Raw genomic sequence first — 21,207 nt, 5'->3', positions numbered from 1 at the left:
GTTAACATGCAGGTACAGCAAGCATTTAGGAAGGCAAATGGAATGTTAGCCTTTATTGCAAGAGGGTTGGAGTACAAAAGTAAAGCAATTGTACAGGGCTTTGGTGAGACCACACCTGGAGTACTGTGTACAGTTTTGGTCTCCTTAGGATATACTTGCCTTAGAGGCAGTGCAACACAGGTTCACTAGATTGATTCCTGGCATGAGAGGGTTGTCCTGTGAGGAAAGATTGAATAGAATGAGCCTATACTCTCTGGAGTTTAGAAGAATGAGAGGTGATCTCATTGAAACATATAAGATTCTAAGAGGGCTTGACAGGGTAGATGCTGAGAGGCTTGTCCCCTGGCTGGAGAGTCTAGAACTAGGGGGCATAGTCTTAGGATAAGGGATTGGGCAATTAGGACTGAGATGAGGAGGAATTTCTTCACTTAGAGGGTCATGAGTATTTGGAATTCTCTACCCCAGAGGGCTGTGGATGCTCAGTTGTTGAGTATATTCAAGACTGAGATCGATAGATTTTTGGACTCTAGGGGAATCAAGGGATATGGGGATCGGGCGGGAAAGTGGAGTTGAGGTCGAAGGTCAGCCATGATCTGAATGAATGATGGAGCAGGCTCGAGGGGCCGTATGGCCGACTCCTGCTCCTATTTCTTATGTTCTTATGGTTAGACCACACCTGGAGTACTGTGTTCAGTTCCAGGCACCGCACCTTTGGAAGGATATATTGGTCTTGGAGGCAGTGCAGCGTAGATTTACTGGAATGATACCTGGACTCCAAGGGTTAAATTACGAGGAGAGATTACACAAACTCGGGTTGCACTCCCTGGAATTTAGAAGATTAAGGGGTGATTTGATCAAAGTTTTCAAGATATCAAGGGGAACTGATAGGGTAGATAGGGAGAAACTATTTCTGGGGCTTAGGCGGGATATGGAGTTAAATCACAGATCAGCCATGATCTCATTGAATGGTGGGACAGACTCGAGGGGCTAAATGGCCGACTCCGGTTCTAATCTTCCCAAGTTCCTCCGTGGTGCATGCGGAGAGTTGCCAACACCTCCCCTCCTGCGGGGGGCGCTGTCCCGGGAGGACCTTCTCCTCCCCTCCTGCGGGCGGCGCTGTCCCGGGAGGCGGATTCTCCTCCCCTCCTGCGGGGGGCGCTGTCCCGGGAGGACCTTCTCCTCCCCTCCTGCGGGCGGCGCTGTCCCGGGAGGACCTTCTCCTCCCCTCCTGCGGGCGGCGCTGTCCCGGGAGGATCTTCTCCTCCCCTCCTGCGGGCGGCGCTGTCCCGGGAGGTGCAGTCTCCTCCCCTCCTGCGGGCGGCGCTGTCCCGGGAGGACCTTCTCCTCCCCTCCTGCGGGAGGCGCTGTCCCGGGAGGTGCAGTCTCCTCCCCTCCTGCGGGCGGCGCTGTCCCGGGAGGCGGATTTTCCTCCCCTCCTGCGGGCGGCGCTGTCCCGGGAGGACCTTCTCCTCCCCTCCTGCGGGCGGCGCTGTCCCGGGAGGACCTTCTCCTCCCCTCCTGCAGGCGGCGCTGTCCCGGCAGGTGCAGTCTCCTCCCCTCCTGCGGGCGGCGCTGTCCCGGGAGGTGCAGTCTCCTCCCCTCCTGCGGGCGGCGCTGTCCCGGGAGGTGCAGTCTCCTCCCCTCCTGCGGGCGGCGCTGTCCCGGGAGGACCTTCTCCTCCCCTCCTGCGGGCGGCGTTGTCCCGGGAGGTGCAGTCTCCTCCCCTCCTGCGGGCGGCGCTGTCCCGGGAGGTGCAGTCTCCTCCCCTCCTGCGGGCGGCGCTGTCCCGGGAGGTGCAGTCTCCTCCCCTCCTGCGGGCGGCGCTGTCCCGGGAGGTGCAGTCTCCTCCCCTCCTGCGGGCGGCGCTGTCCCGGGAGGACCTTCTCCTCCCCTCCTGCGGGCGGCGCTGTCCCGGGAGGACCGACCCCTTCCCTCTGCTCCCGGAAGCGGTTGCTGGGTCGGTTCAGAGCCCTGGTAACGGAGTCATGGCGTCGGAGCCGATCCCTTCGCTTCCCCCCGTGCCCCCGCAGTTCAAGCTGATCCAGCATCACCTGCGCACCGGCCAGGAGCACGAAAAGCGCGACCCGGTGGTGGCCTATTTCTGTAAGTCGGGGAATAATAACGAGCACGGGCCGGGTGGGAGCGGGAGGCCCGAGGCCCTGGGCCCGGCACTGTGGGCCCGGCCTCCCCCCGCTCTCACTCACTCGGCTTCGGATATCTCACCGTCTGTCTGTGGGTCTGCGGTGAGGGCTCCATTCACCGGGGGGGTGACGAGGGGAGGGGGCGCCCCGTTCACCGCTCCCCGCCCCCCCGCCCCTTCACACAATGTGTCTCACTCCTGGAACAGAGAATCAGCCCCAACATTTCCCGCGGTTGACAGTGATGTGATCACATCTCTCCCCCTCCCCGTCTCCCCCCCTCCCCGTCTCCCCCCCTCCCCGTCTCCCCCCCTCCCCGTCTCCCCCTCCCCCCGTCTCCCCCTCCCCCCGTCTCCCCCTCCCCCCCCCCCCCGTCTCCCCCTCCCCCCCCCCCCGTCTCCCCCTCCCCCCCCCCCCCCCCGTCTCCCCCTCCCCCCCCCCCCCGTCTCCCCGTCTCCCCCTCCCCGTCTCCCCCTCCCCGTCTCCCCCTCCCCGTCTCCCCCTCCCCGTCTCCCCCTCCCCGTCCCCCCCTCCCCGTCTCCCCCCTCCCCGTCTCCCCCCTCCCCGTCCCCCCCTCCCTGTCCCCCCCTCCCTGTCCCCCCCTCCCTGTCCCCCCCTCCCTGTCCCCCCCTCCCTGTCCCCCCCTCCCCGTCCCCCCCTCCCCGTCCCCCCCTCCCCGTCTCCCCCTCCCCCCCTCCCCCTCCCCCCCCCTCCTCGTCTCCCCCTCCACCCCCTCCTCGTCTCCCCCTCCCCCCCCCCCTCCTCGTCTCCCCCTCCCCCCCCCCTCCTCGTCTCCCCCCTCCCCCCCCCCTCCTCGTCTCCCCCTCCCCCCCCCTCCTCGTCTCCCCCTCCCCCCCCTCCTCGTCTCCCCCTCCCCCCCCCCTCCTCCTCGTCTCCCCCTCCCCCCCTCCTCGTCTCCCCCCTCCCTCCCCGTCTCCCCCTCCCCCCTCCCCCTCCCCCCCTCCCCGTCCCCCCCCTCCCCCCCTCCCCGTCCCCCCCTCCCCCCCTCCCCGTCCCCCCCCCTCCCCCCCTCCCCCCCTCCCCCCCTCCCCGTCTCCCCGTCTCCCCCCCTCCCCGTCTCCCCCCCTCCCCGTCTCCCCCCCTCCCCGTCTCCCCCCCTCCCCGTCTCCCCCCCTCCCCGTCTCCCCCCCCTCCCCGTCTCCCCGTCTCCCCGTCTCCCCCCCTCCCCGTCTCCCCGTCTCCCCGTCTCCCCGTCTCCCCGTCTCCCCCCCTCCCCGTCTCCCCCCCTCCCCGTCTCCCCCCCTCCCCGTCTCCCCCCCTCCCCGTCTCCCCCCCTCCCCGTCTCCCCCCCTCCCCGTCTCCCCCCCTCCCCGTCTCCCCGTCTCCCCGTCTCCCCGTCTCCCCGTCTCCCCCCCTCCCCGTCTCCCCCCCTCCCCGTCTCCCCGTCTCCCCCCCTCCCCGTCTCCCCCCCTCCCCGTCTCCCCCCCTCCCCGTCTCCCCCCCTCCCCGTCTCCCCCCCTCCCCGTCTCCCCCCCTCCCCGTCTCCCCCCCTCCCCGTCTCCCCCCCTCCCCGTCTCCCCCCCTCCCCGTCTCCCCCCCTCCCCGTCTCCCCCCCTCCCCCTCCCCCCCTCCCCGTCTCCGTCTCCCCGTCTCCCCCTCCCCCCCTCCCCCTCCCCCCCTCCCCGTCTCCCCCTCCCCCCCTCCCCGTCTCCCCCTCCCCGTCTCCCCGTCTCCCCCTCCCCGTCTCCCCCTCCCCCCCTCCCCGTCTCCCCCCCTCCCCGTCTCCCCCCCTCCCCGTCTCCCCCCCTCCCCGTCTCCCCCCCTCCCCGTCTCCCCCCCTCCCCGTCTCCCCCCCTCCCCGTCTCCCCCCCTCCCCGTCTCCCCCCCTCCCCGTCTCCCCCCCCTCCCCGTCTCCCCCCCTCCCCGTCTCCCCCCCTCCCCGTCTCCCCCCCTCCCCGTCTCCCCCCCTCCCCGTCTCCCCCCCTCCCCGTCTCCCCCCCTCCCCGTCTCCCCCCCTCCCCGTCTCCCCCCCTCCCCGTCTCCCCCCCTCCCCGTCTCCCCCCCTCCCCGTCTCCCCCCCTCCCCGTCTCCCCCCCTCCCCGTCTCCCCCCCTCCCCGTCTCCCCCCCTCCCCGTCTCCCCCCCTCCCCGTCTCCCCCCCTCCCCGTCTCCCCCCCTCCCCGTCTCCCCCCCTCCCCGTCTCCCCCCCTCCCCGTCTCCCCCCCTCCCCGTCTCCCCCCCCTCCCCGTCTCCCCCCCTCCCCGTCTCCCCCCCTCCCCGTCTCCCCCCCTCCCCGTCTCCCCCCCTCCCCGTCTCCCCCCCTCCCCGTCTCCCCCCCTCCCCGTCTCCCCCCCTCCCCGTCTCCCCCCCTCCCCGTCTCCCCCCCTCCCCGTCTCCCCCCCTCCCCGTCTCCCCCCCTCCCCGTCTCCCCCCCTCCCCGTCTCCCCCCCCTCCCCGTCTCCCCCCCTCCCCGTCTCCCCCCCTCCCCGTCTCCCCCCCTCCCCGTCTCCCCCTCCCCCCCTCTCCCCCTCCCCGTCTCCCCCTCTCCCCCTCTCCCCGTCTCCCCGTCTCCCCCCCGTCTCCCCCTCCCCCCCCTCCTCTGATGACGCTACTGCTTGTTTATTGCTGGATCATGAATTTAACTGAGATTGTAATGTAATCATTTTTATTTATTTTTATTATTTGGCTAAGCTGGGGATGTTTTCTTTGGAGCAGAGGAGGATGAAGGGAGATTTAATTGAGGTGTATAAAATTATGAGGGATCTAGTGGATAGGAAGGACCTATTTCCCTTTGCAGAGTGGTCTATAACCAGGGGGCATAGATTTAAAGTAATTGGTAGAAGGATTGGAGGGGAGTTGAGAATTTTTTTCACCCAGAGGGTGGTGGGGGTCTGGAACTCACTGCTTGAAAGGGTGGTAGAGGCAAAAACCCTCAACTCATTTAAAAAGTACTTGGATGTGCACTTGAAGTGCCGTAACCTACAGGGGTATGGACCAAGAGCTGGAAAATGGGATTAGGCAGGGTGGCTCTTTTTCGGCCAGCACAGACACGATGGGCCGAATGGCGGCCTCCTGTGCCGTAAATTTCTATGATTTAAAATATGGTACATTCTGTGACTAATGACTGAAGTTACTGTCTGTCTCTTTTGTGGGTTCAATTGTTTTGCTGATTGTGATGCATGTGTTTGCTTTCTGTAAACTTATGAGTGCACTCAAGATAAGTGTTGTAACCCCCCTCTCCCTTCAGTAGGCCAGCTCACACTACTTGGGTTTGACAGTGGGTGGAGTATAGTTTGTGTTAGCTTTTCTGGGTACTTCATAAACTTAGTATTGAGTTGCCTTAATCTTATGAGCCAGCAGATGCTGCTGCATGTGATCCCCCTAACATTAAAGTTAACACAGGAGGAGTGGAGCTCAGTTTTGGGGGGTAGAGTGTGAATCACAACCTGTAGTATAACTCTGGTTTTGCCAGCTATGCTAATATTCTACAGCTCTGTCTCGGAATTGCAAGCTACCTACAACAACTTGCATTTATGTAGCGCCTTTAACATAGTAAAACGTCACAAGTCGCTCCATGGGCGTGTTTTCAGACAAAATTTGACACCAAGCCATCTAAGGAGATATTAGGACAGGTGACCAAAAGCTTGGTCAAAGAGGTAGGTTTTAAGGAGCGTCTTAATGGAGGAGAGAGGTTTGGGGAGGGAATTCCAGTATATTAAATCATGTGTGATCAGGTATTTAAGTTTTTTGGATGTTCTAATTTAATAGTTTCAGTGTGTGGGTCATATGAGTTGCCGATAGAATTGATGGAACCACGTAGAGTCGGGTTTTTTTTTTGATTGCGCCTTTTGGATCATGAAGCTTCTCGTGGTATAAATGGGACTAATCAATGAAACGGAGGCAGCAAGGTCAGATTCTGAGCCTTGATACCGGGTCTTAGCATAAATGAGGCAGTAAGAGATTCAGTCAGTACGCAGGCAGGTTGAGTGCTTTGTGATTGGGTTCAGTGATTTCTGGTGATTTGGGAGTCGTATTGCACTATTACAGGCTAATCAGTGGAAGGTCAGTGGTTTAATTTTTCCATTATAACCAGCTCATTGTTCTGTTTAGCTCAGGGTATCTGAGGTATCGAGGGTACATTTCGATTACAACTGTAGCATTGGCACAACACTATTTAGAATGATATAGCACAGAAGGAGGCCATTCGGCCCATCGTGCCTGTGCCGGCTCTTTGAAAGAGCTATCCAATTAGCCCCACTCCCCTGCTCTTTCCCTATAGCCCTGCAAATTTAATCCTTTCAAGTATTTATCCAATTCCCTCTTGAAAGTTCTTATTGAATCTGCTTCCGCCACCCTTTCAGGCAGTGGATACTCCCTGTGTAAAAATTTTTCCTCATGTCGCCTCTGGTTCTTTTGCCAATTACCTTAAATCTGTGTCCTCTGGTTACCGACCCTTCTGCCACTGGAAACAGTTTCTCCTTATTTACGCTTTCAAAACTCTTTGATTTTGAACACCTCTGTCAAATCTCCTGTTAACCTTCTCTGCTCCAGGGAGAACAATCCCAGCTTCTCCAGTCTCTCCACATAACTGAAGTCCCTCATCCCTGGTACCATTCTAGTAAATCTCTTCTGCACCCTCTCTAATGCCTTGACATCCTTCCTAAAGTGTGGTGCCCGGAATTGGACACAATGCTCCAGCTGAGGCCTAACCAGTGTGTTGCTGCACACATGGACACAATGCTCCACTGAGCCTAACCATGTGTTGCTGCACACCAGCGCCACATTATAAGCGAAACTAGAGCCTATCATCGCAGGCTAAATGCAGGCAGGCTCAGAGGTTAAAATGCAGGCTCAGGTCAAACCCTAACTCCAGATTTACTGTCTGCAAATTTAATGCTGATGTGAAGTGGAATGTGCTTCACTGCGTTTTCAGTATTAATGTGCCCAAATCTTTGCAATATAAACAGTCTCACTTACCTGGCTTTATTGTACGGTGTTTATATTTACGCGAGATGCAAGGATAAAAAGGTGCCTATTTCCGAACCTGTGGTCTGCAATTGAGCTGAATAATATCATGTGGCAGCACTATGGGCTGCATATTTGAATGCTTAGAAAGGCAGATGTAGTTTTAACAATGGAGTTGTTCATTGAAAATGTTGACTGAAGCATGTATTAATCAAAAAGGAAAGCTTGATGAGTTTTTCTGAAGCCAGCTGCGTCCCATGTTAGTGTCGATCTAGTGTAAAACACAACCGTGCTGTGTATATATATATATATGTGTATATATATGTATATGTATATGTATGTATATTGTATCTATCAACTATGTACAGAATAGTTCTATGCTAGTTCAATACATTACTACATACTACGTTTCTGTAAGACTAGCCGTTAGATACTATATAGCACCTTGTGACAGGAAGCACTGGTTTTGGAATATTAAAATTAGGTTGCAGTTCCAACAGGAAAATAATCATTTTTACTTGAGAAATAATGAAGATGAGAGCATTTCTGTTTCTTTAAATTACATGTACTAATACAAAGGGAAGACCAGTTGTTTGCTTCTATATTACTGCAGCGCATTATTAGATGTCGGTTGTTCTGTCTACTGCATGTACTGCGTTAACCCCTGGTACAATATTCACTTACTAATCTTGCATCGCAGTTATTCCTCCTTCAGTGAGAATGTCACCAGGCATCCTACTGATAATACCCATCACCCGCTAAGAAAGAAACCACTAACTGCATTGTATTTGTGGTTGATAAAATAGTGAATACATGGGAGTGATTTTAAGGCTGATGCTGGGTTTGAGGTGCTTGTAAACCACTGCTTTGTGGTTTGAGGAGCTCTGGACGAGTTTATTGCCCTGTAACCTCGCCAGTTTATCAGTCATTGTCCACTTAGGTGGCAGGCTTAGCTCAGTGGTAGAAGTGGAACCACAGGGAGAGGTCCGCATTGATTCTTACCAGGAAACGTGGAACAGGCCCTCAGACTGCTGACAGTTGCATTGATGCGTATGACCAAATCAACAAAACAAGTTCTTTTATAACTAGTTAAAACTATGACAGAAGAAGAATCTACTGGACTTGTGGGGAGACCAAAGCAAGGGGCCATAAATATAAGATAGACACTAACAAATCCAATAGGGAATTCAGGAGAAACTTCTTTATTGAGAGTGATTAGAATGTGGAACTCCCTACCACAAGGAGTAGTTGAGGCAAATAGCGCAGATGCATTTAAGGGGAAGCTAGATAAACACATGAGGGAGAAAGGAATAGAAGGATATGTTGATAGGGTGAGATGAAGAGAGGTGGGAGGAGGCTCATGTGGAGCATAAACACCGGCATAGACCATTTGGGAATGGCCGAATGGCCTGTTTCCGTAATTCCATGTAAAATCAGAACTTGTAAAGAAAGAGATCTTCGATAAAAACAGGCAGTAAATGGGGTGGAAAAACTGTAGTCAGAGAAGATAATGGCCTAGAGTTTCCCCTTGTTTGTGCTAGTTACATCGGCACAATCCGGGTGCAGTCCACTGAACCATTGAAAGAGAGCGCGGAATTTTAAGCGGAAGTGAGTTACGCCCAAAACTCACTCACGCTCGAGTTTCCGCGATCTTTTACACTGCTTTAAAAATCATGGCACTGAAGCTGGCCCCGCCCACAAAACTGGCCACGCCCCCCAGATCAAAATAACGAGGATGGCGCGTTCCCGCCCTTTGGGGAGGGTCTTCAAATTGAGCTCGTTTTCTTAGGCGCACAGGCACAAGTAGGCACGTTTTTAAAGTTTTTACATATTAAAATATACTTAATTTTCCAAGAAACTGACTGTACACCAATAAAACTATTAAATGGCTCAATGTAGTTTATTAAAGTCATTTTCAGTGATTTAAAATCAGGTTACTCACAGGTGGAAGACGAGACACTCTGATTAAAAATGCTTATTTTTGGTGATAAACCCATTCCCAGCTGTATTAACAAAACTGCACCAGGTTCCCACTCTTAAATGCATCAAGGAATATTTTTTAATGCAAAGAAAAAAATAAGAAACAATTTTGTTCTCTTACGCTGCCCGATTGCGCTGGTCCATGGAAGATTTTACATTTGCGATTGTGCAAATGCATTTTAGCGGAAACTTGAACTGCAACCTAACCAGGGCAATTTCAAGCACAATTTGCTCCCAATTTTCCGATTGGGCCCAAAGTGGAAACTCTACCCCTACGTGCCTTACAATGAACCCTGTGTTCCACAAAGCCTATGGCTGTTAAAGTGTTTTCTCTTTATCAAGGTATGTTTTTATGATTCAAAAGCAGAAATCTGATGCATAGTATCCTTTCACATGCATCCAGATAAGATTTGAATTTCTTTTGAATTGCCCGCAATGGGGTCGTATTTTGAAATTTGTCATTGTATTCTATAATACTTGGTGTAGTGTTGATCATTTAGCTGCATTTGTGTAATTTTATAAATTGCTGGTGGTGCTGTAACCAACTGAGATGAGCACGGGAAGGGGGCGACTGCTCCTCTGCTGTGGCAGTCGCATTCCCAGATGCCAAAAGGCTGGAAGCAAACACTCCGATTGAATTAAGGGGCAACATTAGGTAACCCACTGGGTGAGAAGTAAGTGATATTATCGTGCAGCTTGAAGGGGAAGCAGTCCGACTGTTTGGCACGTGTGCAGGTGAGGAAGATTTGAGTGCAATGGGCAGGATATTATGTAATGTGTCTGCTTATATTGGCTGGTTGATCACATTGGATCAGATGCCCCGATGATTGCTACGTCCCTTAAATCCTCAAAGTCTTATACCAGAAAGGAATTGAAAGTTTCTAGCTGAGAAGCTTATAGATTTGAGATGATGGGCCCGTTCTTGTTAACTGCAGATGGCATGGCGCACTGGGGAAACTCCAAGGAGCAGCCACTTTCTATTCACTGCACGTTTGGTCAGATTGCAGCTTTCCATTCCCATCTTATCTCCACTTGCGATGGTCTTCCAGGATGTTGTGGGAAGTTGGTTCTCATGGTGGGTGTGTGCTTATTGAGGAACCTGCAGAGCCAGGGTCTGTACAGTAAGAAGACATGGTCAAGATTGATAGAACAAGGTACATTATAATTTGAGAAATGTAGGTGATGGGGCAGAGATTAACAGTATAATATATACAGAAGTCTTATTAGTAGAGAACATTATATCAGTGTCAAACATGTGGTTTTTTCTTCCACGTTATTCCCCATCCACTTTAATCTGCCCATGTTACGTAACTTCCTTAGCTGATAAGAGAGGCTGCAGTCTAGCTCCTGGTGACACTATTTCTGCTCCGTAGTTGGCTGTTGGATATACACCAATTTTCTTCCTTTGCTGTGGAGAAGGGTCATTTCCACCTTCTGCCTTCCTTTGACTGAGATTGGACACTCACCCTGTGTGGTTGTGAATCTGCCCCATACGTTTATATACAAAAAGTGTTTTACATCCGTGATGGTGCTTTCATCACTGAAAGCCCCTGCCCCACCTCGGCCTCAGCTGGCCCCATTCTATCTCTTGTTCAGCATGAGTGTTGTAAATTGCCTCTTTATCTCAAATAGAACCACGTGGGAAATTCAGTGATTATAATAGTGACAGTGACAGCGTGGAAGAAGTATGGGGAGCTCTCAATAGCTAAAAGTTGAATTAAGTATCTGGATTATGTAAAAACCTGATCTGAATATTCAGAAGTGTATACTGTATCTTGGGTGTGTATTTACTGTGTAACACAAAGTGAAATATAACCAATATTACTGTGGTTCAGATTGTAATTCAAACAGTTCAAATTCACTCCCGGGAGCGCTCTATCTATAGTTGTCTGTTATGGTGCTGGCTGAAAATGGTAAGACCCCCGCAGTCTCCACCTGTATATATTGTATGAGCCAACATGAACTGCAGCTCACGTGGACAGAGTGTGTTCGTTCATGGTCGGGGCTCCACGTTGAGACTGGTTAGTGGAGCCCGCGGGGATCAGTGTTCGGACCATTGATCTTTACGATATAATCTGGATGAAGGTATCGGGGGTTCTGTCGGCAAATTTGCGGATGGTTGAAACCTGTGCTGGTATTAGAATCTGATGGGTGAGTGGGCCCACATCTGGCAGATGACGTTCATGTTGATAAATGTAATGTGATGCATGTTGGTAGGGCTAATGGCAAACACGAGTATACCATCCTGGGCTCTGAATTAAAGTCTGTTGAAAGGGTACGAGACCTAAGTGTTATAGTGCACATGTCTCTAGAGGACCTTGACTAGTGAAAGAGGCTATAGCGAAAGCAAACAGGTCATTAGGATGTATAACTAGAACAATACAAAACAAAGAGCACCGTACTGTCCCCGTACAAGATCTTGGTTGGGCCCCACCTGTGTCCAATTCTGGTCCCCTCACATGGTGGGAGAAATGGAGGCCCTCGAAAAGGTTCAGAGGAGGGCCTCTATATTATACTTAGTCTAAAAGCCCTTAGCTATCGCAATAGATTCAGGGAGCTGGGTAGATTTGGGGAGCCTTGTTTGAAGTATTTAAAATGATGAAGGGACTGGACTGTGTACATGTGGACAGATTATTTGAATTAGGTAAATTAGGGTGAACAAAGGGACATGCAGACAAGCTGCGGAGGCATAGAACTGGTTTGGATGAGAGGTTTTTCTTCTCCCAGTGGATCACTGACCTTTGGAATAGGTTGCCAGCTCGCGCAATGGATGCAGATTCGCTGCAAACACTCAAAAGAAAGCTCGGCAAGTTCGCGGGGGAGGCTGATATCACAGCGTACAAAAGGAAGGTGGGATGTTGGGCCGGAGAGGAATTTCTCAGAATTCCTTTTCCCTGAATTGGCTTAGCATTTTTAAAAATCTGGTTTCTTGCCCCTCCCAGGAGATTACATGGCTGCTGTGGGTGGGGAGTTATTGGCGGTCGGTTGTATTGCTTCGTTGCAATGTAGCTGAATGGGACAGACTCAATGGACCAGCCAGTCTTTTTCTGTCCGACTTTTTTCCATGTTCACGTGGAGGAATATTGGGCGGGGCACTGGCGGAGCTCCCTTGAATAATCCGATGGAATCTTTAGCGCCCACTGGAACTGCCAGGTGAGGCCTCACTTTAATCCCATCTGAAGGGCAGTACTTCTGACAATGCAGTACATTGTACAGGACTGTCAGCCTATTTTGTGTGCTCGAGCCCAGAGTGGCAGTAACGTGGGACAGCCTCTGCGTAGGCCAGCTCCTGAAGTGGGAACCGACTGTTTATGCTGAGGTACCGTCAGCGTTTGAGCACTGTACATCTGAGGATGTTCTACAAGGCAGCAAAGGGAGCTTTGAGTGCTGGCAGAAAGTCTGGAGGCCCTGGACAACTGAGTATGCTTACTGTTGATAGTGCTGTTAACTGTGCGGGGTTCCAGAGTTGGATGTCAACAGGACTGCTGCACTGAAAAAACACCTTGAACCTGACGTGACACTTAGGGATTAGAAGACTGACATTGCCCAAACTCTGAATAACTATCTTATAAGACCATTGGAATGTCACCTGTGGAATGTAAAAGGTCAGGTTTAAGTAAGAGAACAGAATCTGAAACAAAACCAGAAAATATAATTCTCTGACTTATGGGCGTTGCTAGCAAGATCAACATTTGTCGCCCATCCCTGGTTGCCCTAGGGAAGGTGGTGGTGGGCTTTCATCTTGAGCCCCTGTACTCCGTGTGGTGAAGGGACTTCCACAATGCTGTTAGGGAGGGCCCAGTACATATTGGCCAGGTCACAGGGGAGAACTCCCCTGCTCTTCTCCGAAATAGTGCCATGGAATCTTTTACACCTACCTGAGAGGGCAGAAGGGCCTCGGTTTAATGTCTCATGTGAAAGGGGGTGGAGATTTGCTTGATTTATTTTTGAGCGATGGGAAGAAACTCTATCACATTATAAGCGAACTAAATCCTATTCTTGGTCGGTTGGTAGGAGGGGAGGGGAGAGGAGGTAATGGAACATTTAACATTTTTTTTACTATTAGCAGTTTTTGAGTTCCTGACTCTCCTTGTAAGTGCTTTGTTCACTGGTATTAAGGACATTTTTACGTTTTTTTTTACCTTCCATCCAGATGCAGAGGAGCAGGGATGATTTTTGAGTTAGCAGCTGACCAGGGTGCAACATACAAGGTGGAAACATTTATGGAAGGTGGTCAGCACAAATGGAGGGGACTCGTGAAGTAGAGGGGAGGTTAAGTGTGGTCATCCACAGGAAACAATGACTGGACTCAGTATAGATAATATGTCTGGGGGCACCCAGTGCGGGTAAACCCCCGTTGGAGGACCCAGCGCGGGTAAACCCCCATTATTCAGATATTGATGCCTGTAATGAGAATACATTTTACATGTAGAGCCCTCCACATCCCATGCTATGCTTCTGGAGTCTGGCTGAACGATACAGGATAAAGCCATGTAGATTCCTTGAGTAGCACGCAGTGCTCAGACACTCAGCTACACAGGAAGCTACATTATAATTGCAGCTCCATGCAGCCCAGTTTGGCCAAAGTTAATAAATGCCGATAACAGCAGCACACAAAACTTATGCTACAATTGCAGCAAGAAAGCAAACAGCTAAATCTAGCATCACAAAAAGCAACTGGCTACTCACTTAGTAAAAAAGCAGCAGCAACACGATCTATAAAAACCATGCCCGCCAGTTGGCGCATGTGATATCTGCCAGTTCCTCCTGTGCACAGGCTCATGGAGTTTCTGTGTAGCTTGGCTGGCAGCAGGGAAAGTGCGTGTGGGCATTGTTTGGTGCAAAATAGATAATACATGACACCAGTGAGCTAGTCGCTGCTTCCCCCCCATCCCTGGCTGATGGAGCTGAGGCCAATTATAGTATGTCTACCACTGCCCCACTAGAATCAATTAACTAGTCTCAGACTGGGGATGGAGCCTTCCTTGCTTCACTTGACAGGCCATTTATCAATTGCACCATCAGGGAAAACCCTGTTGCTAATTGTTTGCGGTGAAGAGGGGTGCAGATAGCAAGACTGCATTAAGGAGCCACCTGTCAGACTTCAGCCCTTCAATTTGAATAACAATAACTGCACTGATTGGCACGGGTGGACTGCAGTGACCAGTGGCATAGAGACACTGGAGCCCGACTGCGTGCATGCAGAGGACTCGCAGACTGTCAATGAGTGGAAATGAAATTTGCTGCAACAGGCAGCCTGCACTGAATGGTGGAGAGAATGAGTCATGATGAGAGTCTGGTGTCAAGCTATGTGTCGAGTGTTTTACCAACATACTGTATTGTAGAGTGACTAATGGGTCAGTGGTGTAAACAGTATCTGTTAGAACTCCTGGCCCACTCTAAATAGAAAGTGACACATTGATTTCTCTTTACACCTCGAGAAAGAGCGTACTTTTGTAGTTTAATTGTACCATTTACAATTCAATATCTACCAGCTTCTGTTCTTCGGAGTGTGGGAGACACATTTTCTGGGCTTGTGGAAACTCTGATTCTGGGATTGCAGCATGGAGCTTGCCTTAGGAAGGAGGATCACCCAAACTCTTGGGTTCATTCTAGCAGCAGGTTTTAGGAGTGGTACCATCAGGTGCTGAGGGGCAGGTCTCTCTCCTTGGGGGGAGAGGGGGGAAGGAGGTTTTACAGGAATGGGAGAAAACACCATTTGGCAAAAAATGAAGTGCAGTTGCGGACTTCCTAGCAGTGTGCTGTAAAATGTCAGAGTTTTATTGGTTCCATGTCCAGACAGCGATGCAACCATGCAGAGAGGAGAAACTTAGAAGCATGTCAGGCTGGAGTGGCAAATCGCATACAGTGCCATTCAAACCCAGGATGTAATGCATGCCCTCTCAATCCTTCATCGTCAGTCTTTCCTATCAAAGAGAAGCAGTAATCTCCAAGCCCACCCGCTAACTAGGGCGTGAGCAGAACATTGCGAGACTGGCTACTTATCTTATTGCCATCTGATGTGTTGTTGCATCCATAATCCTGTTCACTTTAATTTGGTGTAAAGGTGAGATGTGGATGATACAAAACACAATTTAAACATGACAAAAACCGGGAAATCAGATCTGTCGATTTCCCAGTTTTAAGCGCAGGAGGTCCAGCAATTGTTATTTCTATACGATGGCATAAAGAGCAATTCCATCGAGAACCATGTACTTAGATTACCACCTAGTGATGAGTTCTTGCAATTACGCACTGTTTCATGGCCCTAAAGTCGGGACACACCATCATTCCTGGTAAATCATGTAATGAAAAGGACGCTGCAGTTTTTAACCACCTTCGTTTGTTAACTAATGCTTGGGGTGAATTCTCACTTAGACATTCATTGTGCTGCGGGTGGCGCAGCTGCTTTCACAGAACAAACAGTTCGAAGACCTTTACAATAAGATCAGGGGACACTGAGCAGGAAGTGGGAGAAAGTTACGAGGGGTAACTGAAGGCGGTGTTGAAGTCTCATTCGTCCTTTCCGAAGTCAACTTTCTGTTCACTGGCGCATCAATTTCAAAGTCTGTGTCCATAAATCTCTCCATGGCTTCACCCCTCTCTCTCTCTGCAACTTCGTCCAGCTTTGTGCCCCGTCTCTATCCTTTGCCCCTCTGATTCCTGCCTCTTGTTCATCCTGTACTCCATCATTCCACCAGAACCTTCAGCTGCCCTGCAGTCTGGAATTCCTTCCCTGCTTCTCTCCACCTTGATGCACACCTCCCTCTCTTTCCCCCCCCCCACCCTCTCCCCCCACCAAAAGCTTTCTCAGCCATGCTTTTAGCCGCCACTCCTAATTCTTCTATTACCGCTCAGCATCCATTTCTCTATCAAGTGCTTCAGCACGTTTTACTATGTTAAAGATGCTATTTGAATGCAAGTTACTGAGCTGGGAAAAGCTCTGGCTTGTCTCCCAAAGTTTCCACCCACGGCCCTACGAATGTCTCGGTGAGAATTCATCCCAAGCGTTAGTTAACAAATGAAAGTGGTTAGAAACGGAATCAACCGCAGCATCCTTTTCATTACATGATTTACCAGGAATGATGGTGTGTATGAAACAGTGCGTAATTGCAAGAACTCATCACTAGGTGGTAATCTAAGTACATGGTTCTCGATGGAATTGCTCTTTATGCCATCGTATAGAAATAACAATTGCTGGACCTCCTGCGCTTAAAACTGGGAGATCATAGAGTTATACAGCACGGATAGAGGCCCTTCGGCCCATCGTGTCCGCGCCGGCCATCAAGCCCAGTCTAATCTAATCCCATATTCCAGCATTTGGTCCGTAGCCCTGTATGCTATGGCATTTCAAGTGCTCATCCAAATGCTTCTTGAATGTTGTGAGGGTTCCTGCCTCCACAACCCTTTCAGGCAGTGAGTTCCAGACTCCAACCACCCTCTGGGTGAAAAAGTTCTTTCTCAAATCCCCTCTAAACCTCCCGCCTTTTACCTTGAATCTATGCCCCCTTGTTATAGAACCCTCAACGAAGGGAAAAAGCTCCTTAGTATCCATCCTATCTGTGCCCCTCATAATTTTGTACACCTCAATCATGTCCCCCCTCAGCCTCCTCTGCTCCAAGGAAAACAAACCCAATCTTCCCAGTCTCTCTTCATAGCTGAAGCGCTCCAGCCCTGGTAACATCCTGGTGAATCTCCTCTGCACCCTCTCCAAAGCGATCACATCCTTCCTGTAGTGCGGCGACCAGAACTGATTTCCCGGTTTTTGTCATTTCTTTCTGTCTTTAAAGAGAGATATTCATTAAGGGACATTTTAAAATACTCAGACTACACAAATAAATTAGACCTAAAAGAAAGAAAGACTTGCATTTATATGGCGCCTTTCACAACTTCAAGACGCCCCAAAGCGCTTTACAGCCAATGAAGCACTTTTTCAAGTGTAGTCACTGTCGTAATGTAGGGAACACGGCAGCCAATTTACACACAGCAAGATCCCACGAACAGCAACGAGAGAATGACCAGATAATCCGTTTTTTTTTTAAAGTGATGTTGTTTGAGGGTAAATATTAGCCAGGACACAAGGGACAACTCCCCTGCTCTTCTTCGAAATAGTGCCATGGAATTTTTTTACGTCCACCTGAGAGGCCAGACGGGGCCTCAGTTTAGCACCTCGTCCAAAAGATGGCACCTCCGACAATGCAGTACACCAGTAGTGCTGCACTGGAGTGTCAGCCTCGCTTTTTGTGCCCAAGTCTGTGGAGTGGGACTTGAACCCACAACTTCTGACTCAGAGTTGAGAGTGCGACCAACTGGGCCACAGCTGACACCTATGTCGTGGGAAGGAGGCGGGAGGAAGCCATGAGTCTTCCTTGTTTCAAGGGCAGAGTGTATAATGTGTACAACTTGTCCAAAGATGCCATGGTACACATGGCTTTAGACCGACATTGGCATAAGTGTCTGCAGGTCAGGGAATGAATGACATATACATTGGAGAGGAGGGGGAAGAAATAAAATACCTTTTTAGAAATGCTGCAACCTATCAGAGGGTCAGAATAGTTGGGCCTAATCACCCAAATGTTCTTGCTTTCTAATGGGCTGCCGACAGTGACACCACAAGTCCTGGCCAGAATGGATATGATTGGGTAATTCCCCTGTCAATCACGCCTGAGTGACTCATTGATTTTAAGCACTTAATTAGTATTATGTAACTGTCCTCCACTCACGGCATTTTGCTGGAGAAATACTCCTGCTTTTATCGGAACACTTTGCTGTAGTTTCGGTCATGAGTTCTGTTAGCTGTAGTTTGTAGAGACTGTTTAAATAGACCCTGCTGCGTAAATAGACTTTGTTCGCTGTAAAATAGACTGTTTGCAGTGAGTCCTGCCGTAAGTCCCGCTCTGACTCCTGCTCAATACCCACTTTGTTTCTAGGGTACAGAGGTAATGAACCAGTTAAATGGCTCTTACTGCACATGCATGGTTCTTGCAAGAAAGCTATTGTTGAAAGAGCTATAGCTTTCAGCAATTTTAAAGTGAAAAGATCCAGCTGCCCAATCTAAATGGAATAATAATGACGCGTTCATCTTAATGGAACACTACGTAATGAGAGCCCAGTAATGAGCTGCTTCTGAACAACAATGTACAAATGTTTAGTTTTTAAATATTTCTCATGAAGTGTGTATGTTTAAAAGAAAATGTATCTTCCCATTGCTGGCCTCTTGATCAGCACTGCTTTTCGTGCCTTAGGAGAACAGGCTGACGGTGCTGATGTGTGACTTCTCCGTAGCCAGCCAGATGCCTGGTGCTCACTGCCCCCAATTGGGGCATGGTCCAGCCCCGGTGACCATTTAGAGGTTTGGTCATCTTAAAACACGCAATGTAGAACATATCTTTGGATGACATTGCCAAAATAATCCCTTGTTTTAAAAACAAAACCCATGGGGCCTTTCAAATGTCAGAAAACTGAAATCACACCAACACATAGTGCCTTTAATGTAGTAAACAGTCCCAAGGCGCTTCACAGGAGTGATTATCAAACAAAAGCCACACCGAGCCACATAAGGAGATATTAGAACAGGTCAAAGAGGTATGTTTTAAGGAGCGTCTTAAAGGAGGAGAGAGGGGTAAAGAGACGGAGAGGTTTAGGGAGGGAATTCCTGAGCTTAGGGCCGCCAATGGTGGAGCGATGAAAATTGGGGATGCGCGAGAGGCCAGAATTGGAGGAGCGCAGAGATCTCGGAGGGTTGTAGGGCTGGAGGAGGCTACAGAGGTAGGGAGGGGCGAGACCATGGAGGGATTTGAAAACAAAGATGAGAATTTTAAAATCGAGGCATTCCCGGACCAGGAGCCAATGTAGGTCAGCGAGCACAGCGATGATGGGTGAACGGGACTTGGTATGAGTTATGATACAGGCAGCAGGGTTTTGGATGAGCTCAAGTTTACAGAGGGTGGGAGGCCGGCCAGAAGAGCATTGGAATAGTTGAGTCTGGAGGTAACAAAAGCATGGGTGAGGGTTTCAGCAACAGATGAGCTAAAAATGTGCAGCATGTCGATCAGTTTCTGAAAGAGAGAAATAATGTATAAGGTGGGATCCTTTATTAGAACTGCGTTGAGATGGTGGGAGGGGTGTAGTCTAATGGAATGGCATGCGCTCCTAATTATATTAAAGAAAAATAAAAACTCTTATGTATTTGAAATGCAAGATATGGAGAGATTTATGGAGCATTCACACCGACACTAAACTTGGAGTGTAAATTGGGTGTGCAGGCTGAAACTAACTCTAAAGCAAAGTGCAGTGAGACTCTCTCCAGGGTATCTCACTCTGCTTTGCTCTAGTGTCAGATTGGGCCCTGGCGCTGGATTCAGACCGCTGTTACACTGTGATTGTCAAAACCCTCTTCACTCCGACACGACAGTAGTCACCCTTGGTAGTGATCTCATCTCTTTTTATCAGATTGTTACTGCCTCATAATCACTTCCACGGGTCTACTGCAGTGCATACATAAACCATCTGCACCTCTTGATTGCATTACTGTCTTGTGATGGTTCCCAGATATCCGCTCTATAAACCATCTGAGATGCTTTGATTAGGTTACCAGCTTGTAATCATTCAGTTCTTCAACCTGCAACTTTTGGAACACAGAAGGGTAGAGTAGTGCGTGTTTGAAGCAGATTCTTGCTGGTCAGCAACCACGTAAACCCCCAGCCCCTCGAGTCAGACAACTCTCTGATTTGCACATTATATTTCTTATTTGCCCTGTTTGAATTTGTGGCCCTGGAAAGGGCTGCCCTGAGCACTGTTGCCTCATTGGCGGATGAATCCTAAATCGGAACCCCGAGATCTATTACTGTGAGGCATCTGCAAGTTAATGAGAGCGCGCGGCCCCTGAGACTCTGTGACGTGAAGCTATATGGCCCTCAAAGACAAAACGCTTGGGCAGCCTTGCTGTAAAGGAACTATTGTAATTGCAATGAAACTGATTTTTTTTGATCGGGGTGGGGAAAATGTGCGTTGTTTTCCCGTGCGTGGCTGCCAGGCCACAAGTAAATTGTGATTGTGCCTAAGACAGCAGAAAGATAGACTAGTATTTATATATTGCCCCACCATGTCTCTGACAAACGTCTCAGCACTTTGCATACACTCTCACATTGAAGTTCAGTGACTGTTGTAATTCAAGGAAAAATCTTGCTTTTAACATCCTCTGACTTTTAGAAGTGTCATTGCCTGCAATCGCAACAGCCAATTTGTGTAAAGCAAGGTCTGACATATAGCAACAAGGCGAATATGGTTTGGTGGTGTAGGTTGAGGAGGGAATGTTGACCAGATCACCGGAACAACAGCAAATGAGACGAATGACCGATGAATCGGGTTTTGGTGGTGCTGTTTTGAGTGAGCAATGCTGGCCATGACGGGGAGGTGGGGGTGGGAGAACTCTGCTCTCACTGGCCGTGGGATCTTTTACATCCACTGGAACGAGCAGACAGTTTAACTTCACAATATCTTGGTACTGTGCTGTAGTGTCAGTTTAAGTTACGTGCTCAAGCCCTGCAGCGGAGCTTGGACCCACAAGCTTCTGACTTGGATGGGAGTGCGACTGACTGAGCTGAGCAGATGTGTGACCTGCTTTCTGTGATGACAGTACTATGCAGAGAATTGCGGTCAACCACACCTCACCTTACTGCGCACTATGGGGAATTAAATGATAGTTTTAGGAAAAACGCTCTGGTACATTTATTAACTTTTCTAGTGACCGTATGCAGTACAACTGATCTGAAGACGAATGCTGAAAACTGGTACCACTGATCTTAAAGACCTTTAAAAATAACTGGTCTTTTGCCACATGGGCTAGAAAGGTCAAGGTTCGATCCCTGGCCACTTTCTACTTTGAGGCAGATTTTAGGTCTTGATTGCAGGTGAGCCAACAATGTCCCCCCAGTACAGCGGCAGCTGTGTTACTGTATTGCCGTCTATAAAATAAAAAATTCTGCAATCTTCAAAAGAGTACAGCTGTACAATTTTAAATGCAGTTAATGTAATGCACAGTGATAGAATCATAGAATCTTCTAGCACAGAAGGAGACCATTCGGTCCATCGTGCCTGTGCCGGCTATCCAATTAATCCCACTCCCCCGCTCTTTCCCCATAACCGTGCAATTGTTTCCCCTT

The 21,207-nt window shown here is 50.3% G+C and overlaps 1 protein-coding gene across 3 annotated transcripts in view; it reads left to right on the top strand.

The window, feature by feature from the left end:
• The first annotated feature begins 1,931 nt into the window (after positions 1 to 1,931).
• The window catches only part of vta1 (vesicle (multivesicular body) trafficking 1), a 137,915-nt gene continuing 118,639 nt past the window's right edge, over positions 1,932 to 21,207 (top strand). For all 3 annotated transcript variants that reach the window (XM_067988560.1, XM_067988558.1, XM_067988559.1), the window contains exon 1: positions 1,932 to 2,103. In XM_067988560.1, coding sequence (XP_067844661.1) covers positions 1,986 to 2,103 — 118 coding nt within the window. In that variant the 5' untranslated portion in view covers positions 1,932 to 1,985. The remainder of the gene's footprint in view (positions 2,104 to 21,207) is intronic.

The sequence above is a fragment of the Heptranchias perlo genome, chromosome 8 (assembly GCF_035084215.1).
Source record: "Heptranchias perlo isolate sHepPer1 chromosome 8, sHepPer1.hap1, whole genome shotgun sequence".
NCBI classification, from domain to species: domain Eukaryota; kingdom Metazoa; phylum Chordata; class Chondrichthyes; order Hexanchiformes; family Hexanchidae; genus Heptranchias; species Heptranchias perlo.
This window is presented reverse-complemented; position numbering and strand designations above follow the sequence as displayed.